General features: G+C 36.0%; 4 protein-coding genes and 1 long non-coding RNA gene across 5 annotated transcripts; 3 read left to right on the forward strand and 2 right to left on the reverse strand.

Moving 5' to 3' along the window:
• Nucleotides 1-266: 266 nt before the first annotated feature.
• On the reverse strand, nucleotides 267-6,491 carry LOC133705453 (two-component response regulator ORR21-like). The gene is made up of 6 exons (XM_062130665.1): nucleotides 5,914-6,491; nucleotides 4,547-4,699; nucleotides 4,071-4,466; nucleotides 3,524-3,600; nucleotides 1,431-2,630; nucleotides 267-718 (listed from the first exon to the last, which is right to left on the reverse strand). The coding sequence occupies exons 1-5, from the start codon at nucleotides 6,101-6,103 to the stop codon at nucleotides 1,431-1,433; spliced, it is 2,016 nt and encodes a 671-aa protein (XP_061986649.1). The 5' UTR covers nucleotides 6,104-6,491; the 3' UTR covers nucleotides 267-718.
• Nucleotides 6,492-9,585: 3,094 nt separating this feature from the next.
• Nucleotides 9,586-10,942, forward strand: LOC133704904 (uncharacterized). Its single transcript, XM_062129962.1, has 2 exons — nucleotides 9,586-10,012; nucleotides 10,649-10,942. Exons 1-2 carry the CDS (start codon nucleotides 9,671-9,673, stop codon nucleotides 10,826-10,828), a joined length of 522 nt encoding a protein of 173 aa, XP_061985946.1. The 5' UTR covers nucleotides 9,586-9,670; the 3' UTR covers nucleotides 10,829-10,942.
• Nucleotides 10,943-11,311: 369 nt separating this feature from the next.
• Nucleotides 11,312-12,451, forward strand: LOC133705255 (glutathione S-transferase U10-like). The gene is made up of 5 exons (XM_062130393.1): nucleotides 11,312-11,454; nucleotides 11,551-11,638; nucleotides 11,720-12,029; nucleotides 12,158-12,305; nucleotides 12,397-12,451. The coding sequence occupies exons 1-5, from the start codon at nucleotides 11,312-11,314 to the stop codon at nucleotides 12,449-12,451; spliced, it is 744 nt and encodes a 247-aa protein (XP_061986377.1).
• A 1,149-nt stretch (nucleotides 12,452-13,600) lies between these two features.
• LOC133704311 (adagio protein 3-like) lies at nucleotides 13,601-17,156 on the forward strand. Its single transcript, XM_062129109.1, has 2 exons — nucleotides 13,601-14,079; nucleotides 15,228-17,156. The coding sequence occupies exons 1-2, from the start codon at nucleotides 13,766-13,768 to the stop codon at nucleotides 16,831-16,833; spliced, it is 1,920 nt and encodes a 639-aa protein (XP_061985093.1). The 5' UTR covers nucleotides 13,601-13,765; the 3' UTR covers nucleotides 16,834-17,156.
• Nucleotides 15,011-18,188, reverse strand: LOC133704312 (uncharacterized). Its single transcript, XR_009844040.1, has 3 exons — nucleotides 17,620-18,188; nucleotides 17,391-17,478; nucleotides 15,011-17,271 (listed from the first exon to the last, which is right to left on the reverse strand). It is a non-coding gene; the product is annotated as an uncharacterized LOC133704312 (long non-coding RNA).
• Between the last annotated feature and the right edge of the window lie 648 nt (nucleotides 18,189-18,836).

Genomic DNA, 18,836 nt, shown 5'->3' on the forward strand with positions numbered 1-18,836 from the left:
ATCAGCTGTACAAAGCTCTGGTTCCTTTTGAATTTCAGTACTTCCATGACTAACATTCAGAGCAAGCAATGCCATTAGCAGCACAAAAGCAAACAAATCTTTCCCTTTAATCTCTTCTTGCTAGGCAATTAATCATATGGTCAGCCTAGTCATGCTTGGACGCGAGACACTCGTTAAATTATTCTCTCTACATCTTCCCAGCATGTGACCGAAGGTTATCATTTGCCATTGTCCATGGGAAAAAACAGAAAGGAATGCACAATTACTGGATCAGAAGCATGGTTTAAAAAATGATCATTTATCATCATTAAACCACGTACCTACATAATTATGGCGGCAAGATACATCATGATGGACAGGCATTTGAAGCTGTTGTGGTCTGATACAATCTTATTTTCCCTACAGCCTACAGGCTAACTAGAAGATAATACTAGCACTTCGTGCTTCTACAACTTCAACCCCAGCTTTTCAATGGAACTTCACAAAATGACAAATTTGCCAAACGATGGATACTGGGGAGGCTCCACAGTGCGCCTGACGCAGGCACCATAAATAAAAAGTCTACAATAAATAATACCCGGACTTCAACTTGAATCTGATGCTACGAAACAAATCTGCTCTAGCTCTACCCGTGGGAATTAAGATTCGAACTCCTCCTGAACTCTTTGGTGATATGAAACGAATTCTTTCTAGCTGTGGGAACCTCACAAATACAAACCTGCAATGAATTGCAATTCGATTAGAGAAGCAACCTATGAAAGACCATACATGCACTTCTCATGGAGATTTCAAATCATATCACAATAAGACATGGTGATCGCAAAATGGCGTCTCAGTGATAGCAAAAGCAAAGAAATCATCTACAAATGCTAGATTTGATGAGTCTACGAGCACACATAAAATGGCTCTCGTGGAAATGAAATTTTCTATCACTGGCGCATCCAGTTGGTTACAGCATAAGATAGATAGTCTAAACCAAAACGGAGAGTAGCAATAAAAAGATGCATGGTCCTCTTAAAGAAATGAATTTTTGAGCAACTAGACCACTCAGGTAATAATAATCCAAAACGCTCGTGCTACCAACTTATATTTCTATCTTCAATAATTTAGTGAGGTAGTATTAAAAGGACAGAAAGAGAAGAGTGTAACATCCACCAATGCCAGCAAAACAAACTAAAATTTAGTTCTGCAGGCAAAACAGTTCGTGAAGTGAGATTGCTAGCTCCACAGAAAAGAGCACATTATGATCCTAAGCACATGCGAAAACTATGAAGCTAGCCAAATTGTATATTTAGATCAGACTAAATTAATGAAGTAAAATCCCCAGTCCAAGTAAGATTGATGATATCAGCAACAACAGCATATTGAAATTCCTATATACAGGCAATAAGGATAAACAAATTTATGTCATATCCAAGTAGCCAAGTTACCTATTCTGTGAAAACACTCATGAGATCACTTATATTTGGGGGCAATTGTGGTAATATTGGGATGAGAACTTTGGCGTTATCCATAAATTCAACGTTTGGCTCCTGCTTCACTGCATTACCGTTTGGCTCCTGCTTCACTTTATTACCGTTTGTCTCCATATATAATTTTTCATGTTCCAAGTTGCTCATTGTTGATTCAAATTCATCCACAGCCAACCGGCTTGGAATGCTAGTACATTTACCAACAAACCCAAGATTCCTAAGAGGACCTTGATCAAGCACTTCACTTGACTTAGCACCATAGGAACCTTGGAAGTTAGAGATATTAGGACCAAGTCCTGGTAATTGTCTTGCAGCTCGAATTGTCATGGTTGAGCTTTGACCTTGCTGAGAGGAATTGTCAGGATTTACAGAGCATGATGACAAAGGAGATATGGAACCTGAGCCCGAGTACCCACTTACACCTGTGGTTTTGAGATCCCCATTTGATATTTGGCCAATATTCAATGAGGAATTATTTGATTGAGGTGACAGAAGACTGTAATCAATCATAGGACTTCGGCTATAGCTGCAATTCTGATTGACTGAAGCAGGACTGTTTCCAGCTTGAAAAGTGGCTGATGACTGGGAAGGGACCACAAGGCAAGATGGCTGTACATTAATTATACGGCTAGGCTCTGGTAATGATGGCAGCTGTGGTGATTGTTGCTGCTGTTTCTGCTGCTGCACCACGTCCATTAACATGTTACTATTTTTGCTGCTCATCCCTCCAAGATTGCTAATGGGTCCTACTATTCCAACGCTGTTAGAGGGCCAGGCTACAAATCCTGTAGCAACTTCCTCAGCAGAGACCACATTTTGTGGAAAATGTTTAGACATGTTGGTTTGACATTTTACTAATGGCTGACCAAATGCCATACCATGTTCAGCAGGAATACATTTTGGACCCTGCACGGATGCTTGTAAAAGAGCTGGTTGGTCCACTGTTGTAACCATGCTGCCTGCAGGATGACCAAAAAGCTCGGCATGCAGTGCTGCTAATGTTTGTGGAGGAATCTGGCCAGAGGCGGCCAAAACTTGGATGTCAAATCTTCCAAGCGGATTAAGCTTTACATTTGAGTCCAACAGTCCACAGAACGGATTAGAAATCCCACCTTGTTGAGCAACCCCACTTAATCTCTTCAAATATAGTCTAAACTTCTGAAAATTGATATCAGAAGAAGCCAAGCTAAAGAGTATTAACACAATGAATGACTTCAATACATCTGAATTGTTGAAATATAACTTCATACTGTTCTGTATGAAGACACGTTCTTGTATTTAATATTTAAAAATCTAAAAATTCAATTGTTATTGCAGTATCCTATGAAAATGCATGTAGGAAATTGAGAGTCAATCCATAAATTCAGTAGAAAATCTCAAAATTAAATTCCAAAGGCACAAGTAGATGAGAAATAACCAAAAGTATATTGGGAATTATGAACTTCACTAAATATTGAAGGATCAACTAGAAACTTATTTGGTGACTCAAACCATGATCCATTCACCCTAAACATGCAGTAATACATGAAAAATGAAGCAAACAGTAAAAAAAAATTCTATGTATGCTATTACTTTTATCAAGTATGATCACTATGCTTTCACTTATGTCAGGTTCTAGTATCTATGACAATTGGTTATATTTTTTGTCAAAAAAAAAAATAGCAACACTTGCTGTGCTTTCTTCACATAGCAAAATATAAACAGCAAAAGGTCTACATGAAAGGATGTGTCATTTTACCCCTTTATTGCTCACGGCATGCTAGATCTAAGTAAGTCATATTGGTGGTACTAATCCTCTCAAAGCAAATGAAACTCATTCACAAACCCCATTGGTTGTTGTCATGTCATATGATAAGTATAACAGCATGAAATGTGGCAGCGACAGAAGAAGACAAGTAAGACAACGCATCCTTTAGAGCACCAAGGATACAAGTCCAATGCTTGCATGAGAACAACCCAGAGGGACCAGCCCCAAAACAAAAGTTAAAAAAAAAAAAAAAAGGAAAGAACCACAAGGAATTATGGAAGATTGAGTAGGGAAAAATACAAACCTGCAAATGACTTGCAACATTTTCTCTAGTTAAACCAGGCACATTCATCAACTCAAGAATTCGCTTAGGTACAGCCTCTGAAATGGTAGCCAAAAAGTTGCATTGAGCAAAAGATACAATGGCCATTCAAATTTAGCTCTGAAATGACATTAAAGCATTTACATGTCTCATCGCCGAAGTATAATACACATCTTTTTTCACTATTAGAATGGCTGTTACAGATAACTACCCTCTTATTCAGCAAACTTGTCGCCTTCTAGTTTGAGAATGGGTAGTTAAAGCCCATCATTGTTGATTGGTTAGCGAATTATGCTTTTTCTTCACTGTTAGGTCTTTTAACACTAGTTTCCCCTCCAAGAAGGTGTCTTAGCTCGTTATTAGGAGATTTGTGTGGGGCTATTTTCCCTCATTTGTGTCCTAGTTAGTTATGCTATTCTATCTTTCTTCTACCATATGCAAACACACACACACACACACACACATCTAAATTATTCCTCAAATAGAAAAACACAAACAATTAAAAGGGAAGGATCATTAAAGATCTTACTGTCGATTCCAAGATGGTTTACAGCACTGACAAATTGCTGATGGAGCTCCACTGACCACACAACACGTGGCTTCTTTGATGCAGAGGGATCATCATTTTCAAGTTCAGCATCATCTTCATCTTTAGCAATGCTCCTCTTCTTTTGGCCTTTCAAAAGTCCTTCTGCTCCTTCACTAACAGAAGATGCATTTTCAGCATCATTCCCTCTTTTATGCCGATCATTATCCTCAAAGCTTCCAGAATGTTCTTGTTCTTTGTTCTCATTCCACTTTTTCCTAATAACATGTTGCCATATATTCTTGAGCTCTTCTTCACGTATAGGTTTAATCAAGTAATCACAAGCTCCATGACTGATTCCTCTCATTACAGCACTTGTTCTCCCATCAGCAGACATCACTGCAGGACAGATTATTGTGTCAACAGTTTGATACACAACTTAGAGATCCTTACTGAGAAAAAAAGGAATATACACTCACTAATAACTGGGAGGTCCATTTCCAACCCAACAAGCTCAAGGAGTTTAAATCCATCCATATCAGGCATATGGACATCACTTAGTACCACATCAAAACAGCCTTTCCTTTCCCTCAAAAGTTTCAAAGCAGCTGTGGCCTGGGAGCATGTAGTAACTGCAATCAACAAATAAAATGAAAATATTTTTTATAGGTACAATAGGAAGTTGTCAAATTCGCATTTAGTTTCTAGATTTAAACTCTTCTTCATTCTACAAGTACGTCTAAAAACCTTTAAAATTGAAGTGTTTTCCGGATCTTATTCTTGTGTTTTCTTGAAAATCCATATGAGGACAGTTCTTTGATATAATACCAAGAACTGACTTTTGTGCTATTATCACTACTCACGAAGCAATAATTTATCCCATGCTCTTCTGCTGGCGGAGGTCCAATTTTGTGTTGTGTTACTTGGATAAACAGTTTTCTCCGTGGAGCTCCCATTGAGATTTATTCGTAACTTCAAGAGGATTATGGTCTTGTAATCCGGAGAGAAAAAAGGCAGCATCAGAGTGCAGTCTCATGGGCCCAATTCTGCATTCATGCAAAAAAAAAAAAACAGAGGATGGACGGGATGATTTCTACCGAGGAGGTCAGTGTCCTTGCCTAAGGTTCATCTGTCTCCATAACTCAGTCATTGATCTTTTCACTTTCCTGAGTTAGGTGGCTGTATCTTGCAATTGTTGTGAGCTATTATCTTCATCTTCTGTTATCTCTGATCGGAGATGTGACATCAATGCTGGGTATTGTTTCAATCATGCGCGGGAAGCTTTCTATAATATGAGTTCAATAGCATGCTGAAATCAATTTTGAAATTGCAGAGACTCAACTCTGCAGCAGGATCAAACTTGGGTTTTGAGTGTATATACCAATGTTTTCAAATTTTAATCAATTAGGCTTAGATTTGGTAAAGAAGAACTACAAGTGCATTTTGAGCGATATAAGAAACCTTTTTTTATTGAGATTGACAAGTAAATCAACAATATGGATTGATTTGTGTAGCTTTCTTAACTTGTTCAATGAAAGTTCATCTGGTTACCTCTGTTTTCAACTTGCAAGGGACTAAACTTCTTCTAGTTTTTTTTTTTTTTTTTGAATTTCGATTGAATGGTTTCACCAGTTGCAGTAAACTTATGGGCAAGGCAGCTTATCAATTTGCAACTATCATTCTATCTCTATCAGTAACTAACCAACTTCCATCCAAATTTAACTCACTCACACTCACCAGACATGAAAATGCATCAAAAAGTAGTCCCAGAGAACCCCATTAATCTCCTTCCACGCCTATCTCTGTTCAAATTGAGCAATCAGAAAAGGAAACAGGGTAAACTAACCGTGATAAAGGCAGCGGCGAAGCATTTTCTCAAGCAATCTCAAGCAAGTGATGTCATCGTCCACTACCAGAACCCGTAAACCAGCCGGGAACTGATCAGACACTAATACATCTGCACCTGCACCTTTACACGATCCATAAGTGCTTGCGCTCGTGCCCAAGCTCGGCGCTACTCGCTGCAAAGCAGCCATTTCAATTCCAAACAGAAACTGAGCCACTCACCAACCCACTACTAATCACACTCTCTGCTGCCAAATTCTGAAGTTAATAAGCTTAAATTAAACATGTCCAGTGGCAAAGGCGTAAAATTGGAGGAATTGGGTGTGGATTTTGAGGACGCTAGATCTTTTAACGGAAACCCTGAAATTTTGAAGGGAAAAAAAAGAGAAATCTCGGGAAGTTAGAGGATATTTAGAGTTCAGATCGATAAATAGTGAGGGAAGTTGGGATAAATTTCCGGGATTTTTTGTTGATTCAATTCTACAAGGCTTTGAATTCCAGTAATGTGAAGCGAGGGGAAAGCAGAGAGAGAGAAGGTAGGAAAGACAGTTGGATAATGCGTGACCGTGAGGGGCAATAAAAGAGGTCCTTTTTTGTAATTATAAGAATTTATTCATTTATTTAATGCCGAATGAATGATAATATTGATGGGACATGGGAGGGTCATTTCCGGGTTATTGCAGTGTAGGTGTTTTTAAAAATTTTAAATTTTTTTATGTATTAATATTAAAAATAAATTTTAAAAAATTAAAAAAATATTATTTTAATATATTAAAAAAAACATAGGAAAAGCAAATTTCTAGTGACTGCTGCTGCTAAGTATGTTTTAAGAAAATTATTATTATTATTATTTTACACTTTCTCTAGTACTCATGATCAAATTTTCATAATTTATGCTATATGTTTACAAGTAATTAATAATTCCACATAAATGTCACTACGTGATGGCTGAAGTCTGTAACCATGTATCTACAACCAAGACCATGGTTTAAAACCATAAACATTATTAATTAGCAACAATTCTTCATAGTTGAACTTTTTTTTTATGATTATTAATGCGGGTATTTAAGTTAGTTTGCTCGCATTTCAATTAATTTTACAAACTATAAAATTAACGACGATATAATTTTTTTAATGATCTTGAAAAGATTTAAATTTATAATTATTAAAAAACAAACCCGAAAATTTAACTATTTAAGCTTCCTTGCGATATTATTTATAGTTGAAGTCTTGTCTATATAAGTGCTTGTCTTACAGAAGATAAGTTCGGTGGTCAAAAATGTTTTTATTTTTTACTTGTTGGGTTTAGATATTAAGATTAATACTCGACAATTAAGTATATCATATTAATATATATATAAAAAATGTCTCTACATCGACTAAAAAGGACTTGAATCTCCACGGCTAGCACACAAGATGTTTTGAAAATAATCCTTTAACTGTTTAAAAGAAAACATATGATATAGTTAGAGTCATGGTAAAACACCATCGCCTCAACAGGTTTGCCAGTGACTTGGATTAGCTAAAAAATGTCACGGAGATTTAGTAGGAGTATTTTTAATTAGAAATATTTTAAAATAATATATTTTTTATATTTTTATTTTTAATATAACATATAAAAACTATAAAAGATATATAACAATATCAATTGGACTTTTTTGTTTCTGGATAAGTGGTTTTTATTTTGAAACGTGATGTTTTTTAAAAATATTTTTAATTAAAAATATATTAAATAAAAATTTAAAAATTATAAATTATAAATTATTAAATTAAAAAAATTAAAAATAAATTGTAACATGAAAATAAAAACTCGACGGGATAGTGAGCAGATAAGGGCAAAGACGAAACTAAAAGGAAGCAAGTGTGGGCTCGGGTTCTACAAAACATTTTAAATTTTTTTTTATTTAATATTTAAATATAACAAGTGATATTTTTTATTCTAAATAGATGAGCTGTATAATAATAAATTATTATTTCATAATTATCTTTGGTTTTAAAATTATCTGTTCATGAAAATAATTAAAAAAAATAAATAACTTTTTCAATCTAATTATTTTTCTTTATAGTTTCTCTCTCTTCTTTTTATTGACTTCTAAGAAAAAAAAATATTATAAAGTAACGTGGAAAGGTTAAAATAGAACTGCTAATTAATTGTTCATCAAAACAAGGTAATTAATCACTTAAATTTTATTTATTTATTTTATATTTGTTAATAATTTAATGAGGTTTTTTAACATATATAATTCTACTATTTTTTTTCTAGATCTATTAGTCTTACCTTTTTTTTTTATTTCAGTGAATGTTTTTTTATATAATTAATTTGATATATTTTAGGGGTTTGTTTTGATTATACTTAGATTTTTTTATATCTTGTGTTTAGCATAGCCACCAAATTTTTCAATTTTTTTCTTTTACGTGTATCTTACTATTACAAGATTTAATATACAATTAAACATGATTTTTCTAGTCAAATTGAGTTCTTTAAAGAACACATACCCATATAAAATTAACTTCATAACTTTAACTCAATTCAATATTATTTTAAATATTTTATCTTATGCAAAGATAATCATATATTTGTTTGAATAAAACTAAATCAGGTTTTTTTTTATAATTCATGTAAATTAAATTAAATTATATATATATATATCTTATTATATTAGTTTTAGCTTCCCTATTAAATTATCCCAGCTCCACTCCTGGCTAGGGGTCCCTACCAAAGCGCAAGGAGGTGGTCCGCGTGCGTTTATTTTTGGGGTACGTCCTCTCAGTAAGACTAAACGAATAGAAGGTGGCTGGCGCAGAGTCATTCATTGCATGTCGAGTGACACGGTGCCCGAGCGTTGACAACGTTTGGCGCCTTGAAGGCAACCTGGTGGCGTCCTGCCGCGCCTTGAATGCGCATGTTTGTTTCTCCCCGCCTCGTCTATCTGCTCCAATATGGAGCCGACAAATTGAGTGTGTGATTATGAAACATACCCTGATTCGTTACAGTATTCATTTCAATGCTCTCTAATTTTTATTTTTATTTTTTTTAATTATGAATATTCAAGCTTATGTATACTTCAATTCAACATTCGAATTTGCATTTACATTCCTCAATTTGAATGTTCTCTGAAATTCTTTGAATAGTTGATAAGCATATTTAAATTAATAAATAATAGACTATTACGTGAGTAATTGAAAATTCTTTTAAAAAACTATACACGTATCGAGACCATAATTTTTCCAACCACTGGAAAATAATATTTTTAAATATTTTATGGATATTTTAATCTCACCATATCAAATAATCAGAGTTCGCATGGATTGAATTGCAAGGATTTAACTAATTTCTCTCTGGTCTTAGCTCTTTTTTTCTTCCTCTTCTTCTTAGATGCTTTTCTGACACGGTCTGTTCATACGAGGCAATAAGCTCGTCCTCAATTAAACTTTTAACCATTTAAGTGGTGAAGAATAATAATAGTTTTTATTAAAAGGTTTGTTTCTACATGGTTTCAAGTTTGATTTATATAATAATAATTAAAATTTTATATAATTATTAATTTTAAAACTTGTAAAATTAATTAAAATACATACAAAAAATTTCAAACAACATATTAAATTAAAAAAAAGCTTAAAAGCGAAGTGATCCCCATGGACGAAAATAAAAACCTCTTATAAAATCTACGCTATCCATCTGACCTTATCTTCCCAAACAAATCACATCCAAGCAAAACTAATCAAGGAACCTAGAGCGTCTGGTGTCTCTGTCGCCCATGTCGAAGCACACAGCAAGGGGGTGGCTTACGCCATCCTCTTACTCCACGTTACAACCTACTCTATCAAAGACAAACATTCCAATCTTCAACAGTACTGCCGCTACTATCTCCACCATTAAAGCTGTAAAACTGAGCACCCAAGAAATTCCAACCGCTCGTTGCAGAGCGAGGAGAAGATCAGTGAGATACGAGGATGAAGACGAGGATGATAGAAAAGAAGAATATGGACATAATCTGGAGATTGCAATGTTGGAATTTTACAGCCAGTCAGCAATAGGCGAAGCCCTTCTTGTGCATGCGATTGTAGATGAACAGGAAGTGGAGGTGCTCATCTTTAAGGTAATTATAGCGCTTAATCTTGTGAAAATTCTTGTTATCCTTCTTCCTTTTCCCTGTGTGAGGATTGTTTTTATGGAGGGTATCATATATGGGAGCATGTGGCTTGAAAATGCGTCCTGAAATCTTCATAATTGCACATGTCGCGAATTTCTTGGACTTGAATTTTTATTAATCCAGAAGGAAGTCTGGTAAAAGTATAATTGTTCAAGAATCTATTAAAAAGAATTGCCAGGAAAAAAGAACCCCATAGCAAACATATATGCTTTTCGTTTTTCTTTTTGAAACAAATAAATATTGAAAAATAGGTGGGAAAGATAAATCGTGCACGAATTTTAAGGGCGGATTGTAACTCTACGAAGTGATTTGCTACTGGATTGAATGGCAAATTCACTTGTAAGATATAACAAGGCCATCTGAAATTTGTTGGATAGCAAGCCCTGGGTTTTTTTAGAAACCTCTAAAAAACGTTTAATGGAGATTAGGAATTAACAACAAAAAAAAAGGTTAAATGTTAACGTTGCAGGGGAAGGGGTAAAGAAATTTTGAGGGAAATCTTTTTTCACCTTCGCTCTTTTTTCACCCCTTAGTTTAACAATGCTTATTCTTTTCAATTGTGTTTCTTGTTTGTAACCTCAGGGATTCTCTTCATGCCTTAGCTACGGGACTTCACCAGATCCATCAAGAAGTGTTCTTCCAGCAAGGGCAGTGATAAAATCCATAGACAGAATCAAAGGTCCTTTCAACCCCTCTAATATAGAGTATCTAGAGAAGGACCTAACATGGGAAGCCTTCAAGAGCCGTCTTTCTCCTAAATGACATTTTGGAAAGTATTTTAATTTCTAGCTTTCAGCAGAAATTGACATTTTGGAAGGATTCACGTTTCCTAAAGCATGATGACTCCAGCCGAAATTGAACTTATCATTTTCATAATGGGCCATCCTGGAACCGCATCATCCATTTAAGAAAATTATCAGTTCGACAATTAATTTCGTGGGCACAAAGAAAGTGGAATCCATATCCGGTCAATGATCTCAACATTTTGTTTAATCCTGATTCAACGATCTCAACTTCGATCAGATTTCTTTAATTTGTTTGAAAAAAAAAATGCACTGTTAGGTGACAAAAAAAAGGTTGATTTATGCTAGTCTTCAATCATATGATCCTTGAGCATTGACAAGCAATTCATTAACATGGGAAGAAAGAAAATTAATGTGGCATTCATTTTTCTGTATTATATATATATCCTCCACTAGCATTACGTCGAAAACAGAGAAATATAGAGGGAAACAGATCAGAGAGATGGAGGAGACAGATAGAGTAACACTACATGGAATGTGGGCTAGTAGTTACTCTAAGAGGGTGGAAATGGCTCTCAAAATTAAAGGCATGCCTTATGAGGACGTGGAAGAGGATTTAAGGAACAAGAGTCCATTGCTCCTTCAGTAAACTCCTGTTTACAAGAGAGTGCCTGTAATAATTCATAATGGGAAATTAACCTGTCATCGAGCCCCTTGTTATACTGGGAATATACTGACGAGGCCTGGGAAAATACATCAAGGCTTCGGCCCGTTGATCCTTATCAAGGAGCCGAAGTCCGCTTTCTGGGTTAGTTTTATCCAACAACAGGTATATAAAGCATATTTTTATTTAATTTTCATTGCAAGCCAAGGCTAGAATATATCGATACTGACAAGTTAATCAACGCAGCTATTTGAGTCCACGGGTAAGGTTATCTTGAGCGATGAAGAAGCACAAGAAAAGGCAGTAGAGGAAGTGCAGGAGAAAATGAAAGTATTGGAGGAGGGCATTAAGGAATTCTCTGCAGAGGACATTCGGACCAGTGATGGGAAAAAACTGGGATTCATGGACGTTCTGGTGAGTACAACATTTAGCACCTACAAAGTTCTTGAGCCAGAAAAGAATCCTCTGATATACACACGGGTGACAAATTTGCATGAGCTTCCTGTGGGGCAAGAGTTGCTTCCTCGTCACGACAAGCTAGTTGCAATTCTGCAGGGTATTAGGCAGGATGCACTCAAATCTTCTAGTTAACTATTAAGCTAGTAATCTGGTACCAGGGAAAAAAATAAGAAAGGAGCCGGTACCGTGTGGGAACTTTTTCGGCTTGGTCTTTTGATTAATAAGCTTGTACTATTGATCATCCATGGCGGTTGTGGATTCCAGCAGAATTCCAGCAGGCAACGAATTGGAGTCCAGGCCTGGGGCTTTTATCATGGGCAAACCATTTCTATGCATTGCAAATGAAGGGTTACCTAAGAAGCAGATCAATTCTGTAACTTAAACGGACCTAGCTTATCTAATGATGCATGCTTCCATATATTTTGTTGCTTGTGCTTTTTAGTCTTTTATTCTGCGATTATGAGGTGCTATGAAGATGATTATGGATACAGAGACATTAAACATTCAGTTAGCTCATGAATCAGGCATCTCTCGTATAGCAGCAATTCAACTGTGTTTTTAAGATTTTTTTAACTTTAAATTATTATTATTATTTATTATTTTAATGTATTGTTGTAAAAAATAAATTTTTTAAAAATAAATAAAAATATTATTTTAATATATTTTACAACAAAAAAAACATTTTAAAAATCAAAATTTACTACTTTCAACCCATGCGGTGCAAGTTATGTCCAAAAGAAAAGAAGAAATTATTATGATAAATTATTTATTCTTAATTATATATATTATATATTATTAAAAGAAAACTTTGTACATTATTCTATCGGACTCCCAATTAATATTCTATTTTTGATGATTGGAGGTCCCATCGAGGTGTAAGAAGTACGTGTATTGATTAATAAGATAATTATTTGAAAAATAAAACTGAGTTAATGACGCATTTTTTTTATTGATTAAATGTAAGAAACAGGATTAAAAAAGAAAGAAAAAGAAAAAAACACGTCAGTAAGGACGGGAACGATGGGAGGAATAGGTGATCCCATTCCCGCCAGATAAATATCTTCGGGTGACGTGGAGGCTAAATGGTGGCAGTTAGGTCCTAGATATTTTTGTTTCCAAGATATTTATATAGCACACGTTTCCATCACCGAGCCGACGTGGACTTGTATTCTTCGTTAAAGCCCTCGCCTATTCCTTAAACTACCAAACTGCCATCCTCGTGATTGACATTTTTTCTAACGTCAAACCACCATTTATTGATAGAAATAATTATTTTATAGTGTTTATTTAAAAAACGTTTTTAATTTTATTACTAACGTTCTGTTTGAAACGAACCCTCATGTTTTTATTAAAAAAAGGTTTTTATTTCCAAAATATTTATGATATAATAAATATTTGACGTTATTTGTGCATGATTATGAGACAAATTTAAAAGGTTCACTTTCAATATATCAAAATTAAAAAAAAAATTGAAGAATAAATTTGATAATAATATTAGAGAAAAAATGTTTTAAGATTAAAGTTGTCTTGTAAGGTTAAAATGAATATTGTTTTTTTAAAAAAAGAAAGAAACATTAAAGGAAAGAGGAATCGATGGCATTTTGGGAAATGAAGGGAACGAAGAGGGCCATTGTGAGTAGCGAAGTAGCAATAACACAAATATCTCGGGTTGCAGAACAGAAGCACAGTGACTCCACTTACACGCTTCACTTCAACTCAACTTCCGCTTCCAATCCTCACAGCAAGAGTCTCTTTCTTTTTCTCCGATTTTGTTTCTTTCGTTTTTCCACGCACACAGAGGGAGAGTGAGGGGGGGACAGAGAGTCAAAGACCATGTCAAAACCTCAAGAAGAAAAGTACGAGGAAGGAGAAGAGTTTCAAAGCTCTGGTAAAAGGCTGAAATGCGCCAAATCCTTCAAAGAAAAAGGGAAGGAGGAAGAGGAGGAAGAAGAGGAGGAGGAGGAGGAATTGGAAAGAGAGGTTTCATTAATGGAGGACACAAGAGGAGGGTTGTTTTTCTACCCAACGAATCCCACATCTTTTGTAGTTTCGGATGCTTTAGAGCTTGATTTTCCTATCATTTACGTCAACAAGGTCTTCCAGAACTTCACTGGCTATCAAGCTCACGAGGTCCTCGGTCATAACTGGTACTTTTTTTTTTATTCTTTCATTTTTCAATTTACGTTTTTCAATACCTCCTCTTTTCTGTATTTTTTTTTACTTGAAACAAAGAAAGAAGAATATTTTAAATTCCAATTACTTTGTTCGTTTTATTTCAATGTCGGTATTCATGTTTGGCTGGTAGAAAAATGGGGAAATTATGTGATTTCGTTTTAAAATTGATGACGCAGGGCTTATTACCATTGTTGCTGTTGATTTCTAGCTTGTTTGGTTGGCGAGGAAAAAAAAATTTAAGGATAGGTAATAAGAAAATCTATTTTTCTACAAGTGATTTTGATTCCGATTAAGAGGAAGGATGGAATAATGGCCCGAGACTTTTTTTATTATTATTTTACTGGGACGAGGAGATGGGATCATCTTAAACTCTTTTTGTCATAGGTCAATGGAAGGAAGAAAATTTAGAAGAACGAGGTTACTCGTGAGATGTTCGTTTTTTTTTTTTTTACTTAGGATTCTTGAAAAGGTTATGTTGCCTGATTGTTATGTTGTGAGCAAGAGACAGTTTTAAGTTTTAATGATTTACTTATTGTTCAGGTGCGACTTCATAGCTCTTGCTTATAATTTTTGTGCTTCTGGAGATTGTTTGGTGGTCTTAGAGAGCTAGGGGCAATGGGATGCTGTTTAAATAGAAAAGGACAGGCTTTAAAGTTTAGTTCCTCGTATTCAGAATTAAGTTGTTGGTTTTCTGAGGTGGTCCTCTTGGCACCTTATTTGACGAATTCTCATCTTGCTGATTTTGTTTTTCCCTGGTTTAATTTAACTTGTTGATCACTTGGAAGGAGTAGTATGCTGAGTTTTGGTTGGCCACTGTGATCCCTCTTGGCTTTCTTTTGTGATTTGCACCACGTATGGCTGATATCCTGACTATGTTTTCCAATTCCGATGCTCATTTTGCAATGGATATTTACCAGTTAGCCCACCTTTTAAGTGCAGCTATTCAGGTTTTGTTTGTGTTTTTGCTTAAATTTTTTTTGTATTTGATTAGTTTTCCATGAACGTTTTTTAAGGTGCAGTTTCTGTGTTCAATATTTTTGCTTCCGTGATTTTTCTTACTGAGATTTTTCTACGAGGTAAGGGATCGATATTGACTGCTTTGGAAATTATTTCTTTTCAGTCGGTTCTTACAATACAGGGATCCTCATGCTCAAAGAAGGCATCCTTTAGTAGATCCTGTTGTTGTTTCTGAAATCAGAAGATGTCTTGAGGAAGGGGTGGAATTCCAAGGTGAACTTCTAAACTTTAGGAAGGATGGTACTCCATTGGTGAACAGGCTCAGACTTGTACCTATACATGACGATGACGGAGCTATCACACACATAATTGGTATTCAGGTATTTTCAGAAGCCAAAATAGATCTGAACCATGTATCATATCCAGTCTTCAAAGAGACTTGCAATCAGCTGTCTGATCAATCGGCTAATTATTCTCTTCCGCGTGGACAATCAACATTCACTGGGCATCCAGAAATATGTGGAATACTTCAGTTGTCTGATGAAGTATTGGCTCATAACATTTTATCACGCTTGACGCCAAGGGATGTTGCATCCATTGGATCTGTATGCAGAAGAATCCGGCAATTAACAAAAAATGAGCATGTAAGGAAGATGGTTTGTCAAAATGCATGGGGAAGAGAAGTCACTGGTGCATTGGAGTTGATGACTAAAAAGTTGGGCTGGGGGCGTCTGGCAAGGGAACTAACTACGCTTGAGGCTGTGTGCTGGAGGAAACTGACAGTTGGAGGAGCTGTTGAGCCTTCACGCTGCAATTTCAGTGCATGTGCAGTAGGAAATAGACTTGTATTGTTTGGAGGGGAAGGGGTAAACATGCAGCCAATGGATGACACGTTTGTTCTCAATCTGGATGCTGCAAATCCAGAGTGGCAGCGTTTTAGTGTGAAATCATCCCCACCAGGGCGCTGGGGCCACACTCTTTCTTGCCTCAAGGGTTCCTGGTTGGTGGTTTTTGGAGGATGTGGTAGGCAAGGGTTGCTCAATGATGTTTTTGTCCTGGACTTGGATGCCAAACAGCCTACTTGGAAGGAAGTTTCTGGCGGGACTCCCCCTCTACCTAGATCATGGCATAGCTCTTGCACCATAGAAGGTTCTAAGCTGGTTGTCTCAGGCGGATGTACAGATGCCGGGGTACTTCTCAGTGACACCTACATGTTGGATCTCACTACAGACAAGCCGATGTGGAGAGAGATCCCAACTTCCTGGGCACCTCCATCTCGATTAGGGCATTCCCTCTCAGTTTATGATCGGACAAAAATTCTTATGTTTGGTGGACTTGCCAACAGTGGACACTTACGACTGAGATCAGGCGAGGCCTACACCATTGACTTGGAGGATGAAGAACCGCAATGGAGGCAACTGGAGTGCAGTGCATTAACAGGCATTGGGAACCATAGTTCTGTTGTCCCCCCTCCCAGACTAGATCATGTTGCTGTTAGCATGCCCTGTGGAAGGATTATAATCTTTGGTGGTTCCATTGCTGGGCTGCACTCTCCTTCTCAGCTTTTCCTGTTGGATCCTGCTGAGGAGAAACCATCATGGAGGATTCTCAATGTTCCTGGTCAGCCACCAAAGTTTGCCTGGGGTCATAGCACCTGTGTGGTTGGAGGGACTAGGGTCCTAGTATTGGGGGGGCACACTGGGGAGGAATGGATACTAAACGAATTGCATGAGTTGTGCTTAGCAAGCAGGCAAGACTCAGAACCATGATCTAACAATGAGCTGTCCATATTACGATTGACACAAGTTTTGCACCAGCCACTCCAGAAAACTCTGTTTGATGACCCATGCCATTTATAAGGTTCTTCCGCTCCATCACATCTTTTTCTGCATCACCGAATACCTGCCCCATGCTTTTTGCTCGTATTTGTACTGTAAGTATGAAGACCACAACAACTGTCTGTTTTGTGTAAACGTCCTGCACAAATTCACGCTTTGCTTCTTGTGGTTGCAATCATATAGTACTCACGAATAATGACTTGTGCTAGAAATTGAATGCTGGATGTAACGGGTTGTTAGCTGGTTTTGCATTATGTGCGTTTGACCATTCCTTTTCCTTTTTTCTACTGCATGAGAATGCTGTTGGTTGACTGGGAAGAATATTTTTCACCATTCCTTTTCCTCCATGTACAAAAGCACTTGTGTGTCCTAATTCAAGTAAAAAATATAATATGCATTATAATATAGCAAAATGCCCCCTGAGAACATTGAGACCTAATATTACTAATAACATTACACCTCCTTGAGTAGGGTGAAGCACCCTGTACCTGTATAGAGGCACACATCGTCCATGGGAAGAGACTAGCTCTATCAAGCATATGGCTTAGTTATCATGTGGGAAGAGACGCTGGGTACCTGCATAAGATTAGGTTGACGACTGTAATTAAAAATATTCTATTTCCTCTGTTTTTTTTAAATAAAAAAAAACATTGAAATCAAATGCAAATGCAAAATCAAAATCAAATCAAGTCGTCACTGAAAGTTTACAGAGTTTACCAGATCCACGAGGAAGGAAATCTCTGCCAACAACGCTTTCTAAGACTGAAGATTTTCCAGAACTATGTGTATATTAACACAAAAAATACAAAAATTAATTACTCCTGCGAGAATTAAAATTAAAATTAAAAAGGCTACGAGAGAGAGGACCTGGCCACCAACAACAGCAACGGACGGAAGAGCTTCCCAGAGAGGCATGCCTTCACCGCCATAATCGCCGAGAACAGTGCAGGCTCTTTGGATTCTGTTTACCAGACCGATCAAGCTCTCCATTGTAGCCATTTTTTATTTATTTTCAACCAAAAAAAACAAAATGTATATTTTAGATCAGATGCAATGAGTGTGATTTTGTGCAAGAAAGAAAGACAAGAAATGTGAGGAGGATCGGTTTGAGGGTCCAAGCAAGAAAGGATGACAGGGGGTGTTTGGATCAGCAGAAGGAATGGAGATTCTGTATTCGGCAAGAATTAGATGGGGACGTGGAATGTGAGAGAAAATGCTTAGTAAACAAACAAAACGGTTGGAGACAGATAAGGTTTAGGTTGCACCGCCATTACCACGCCAACTTAGCTTGCGCGTTTCCATTTGAATATTATACATCTTTTTCTATCAAAATATTTCCCCGTGGTAAAATTAAATTTTAATGATGTGCTTATATCCTGAACAAAGCTTGAGGGTGAATCATGCGAAATAACAAAACTTGAGGGCTGATAATGAAAAACAATACTGCTACTTCACTCTGAGAATTAAAGATATATGTTGTCAGGTTAAACAGCCAACGAAAAAAAAAATATCGGTCAATTTTGACTGTCTATTGGATGATATTTCTAATTGATCCTTGAATTCTAAAATCAAATCTATACATTTTCACATCTCAACGTACTCTGATACCCTGATAGGTTCCTTAAGATGAAAAAACACTTTGCTAAACAAAATCTTTAAATTAGATTTTATTTTTTTTAATAATATTACTTTGATGGTATATTTGGCTTTCCTGTTATATTTTTAATATGCGAACTCCTGACATGAGTTTAAGTTTATTATTGAGATAATCTTTTTGTCCATCAAAATTAATTCTAAGATTTTATATATTAAAGAAATGTTTGTTATTATGGTAACTGTTGTTTTTTAAAATATTTTTTTAAAAACACTATATCAAAGTAATTTTTTTATTTTTTAAAATTTATTTTTAATATCAGCACATCAAAATAATTTAA

Source organism: Populus nigra, chromosome 10 (assembly GCF_951802175.1).
Source record: "Populus nigra chromosome 10, ddPopNigr1.1, whole genome shotgun sequence".
Taxonomy (NCBI): domain Eukaryota; kingdom Viridiplantae; phylum Streptophyta; class Magnoliopsida; order Malpighiales; family Salicaceae; genus Populus; species Populus nigra.

What these genes read in the sequence shown, in the direction of transcription:
- LOC133705255 (XM_062130393.1), top strand. Translation starts at nt 11,312, where the DNA reads ATGGAGGAGACAGATAGAGTAACACTACATGGAATGTGGGCTAGTAGT. An exon ending in TTAGTTTTATCCAACAACAG is followed by an intron (nt 11,639 to 11,719) that starts GTATATAAAGCA and finishes TAATCAACGCAG; the next exon opens with CTATTTGAGTCCACGGGTAA. An exon ending in GCTAGTTGCAATTCTGCAGG is followed by an intron (nt 12,030 to 12,157) that starts GTATTAGGCAGG and finishes TTGATTAATAAG; the next exon opens with CTTGTACTATTGATCATCCA.
- LOC133705453 (XM_062130665.1), bottom strand. Translation starts at nt 6,103, where the DNA reads ATGGCTGCTTTGCAGCGAGTAGCGCCGAGCTTGGGCACGAGCGCAAGC. An exon ending in AATGGACCTCCCAGTTATTA is followed by an intron (nt 4,467 to 4,546) that starts GTGAGTGTATAT and finishes TCTGTCCTGCAG; the next exon opens with TGATGTCTGCTGATGGGAGA. An exon ending in ATGTTGCAAGTCATTTGCAG is followed by an intron (nt 2,631 to 3,523) that starts GTTTGTATTTTT and finishes ATCAATTTTCAG; the next exon opens with AAGTTTAGACTATATTTGAA.
- LOC133704311 (XM_062129109.1), top strand. Translation starts at nt 13,766, where the DNA reads ATGTCAAAACCTCAAGAAGAAAAGTACGAGGAAGGAGAAGAGTTTCAA. An exon ending in GAGGTCCTCGGTCATAACTG is followed by an intron (nt 14,080 to 15,227) that starts GTACTTTTTTTT and finishes ATTTCTTTTCAG; the next exon opens with TCGGTTCTTACAATACAGGG.
- LOC133704904 (XM_062129962.1), top strand. Translation starts at nt 9,671, where the DNA reads ATGTCGAAGCACACAGCAAGGGGGTGGCTTACGCCATCCTCTTACTCC. An exon ending in TGGAGGTGCTCATCTTTAAG is followed by an intron (nt 10,013 to 10,648) that starts GTAATTATAGCG and finishes TTGTAACCTCAG; the next exon opens with GGATTCTCTTCATGCCTTAG.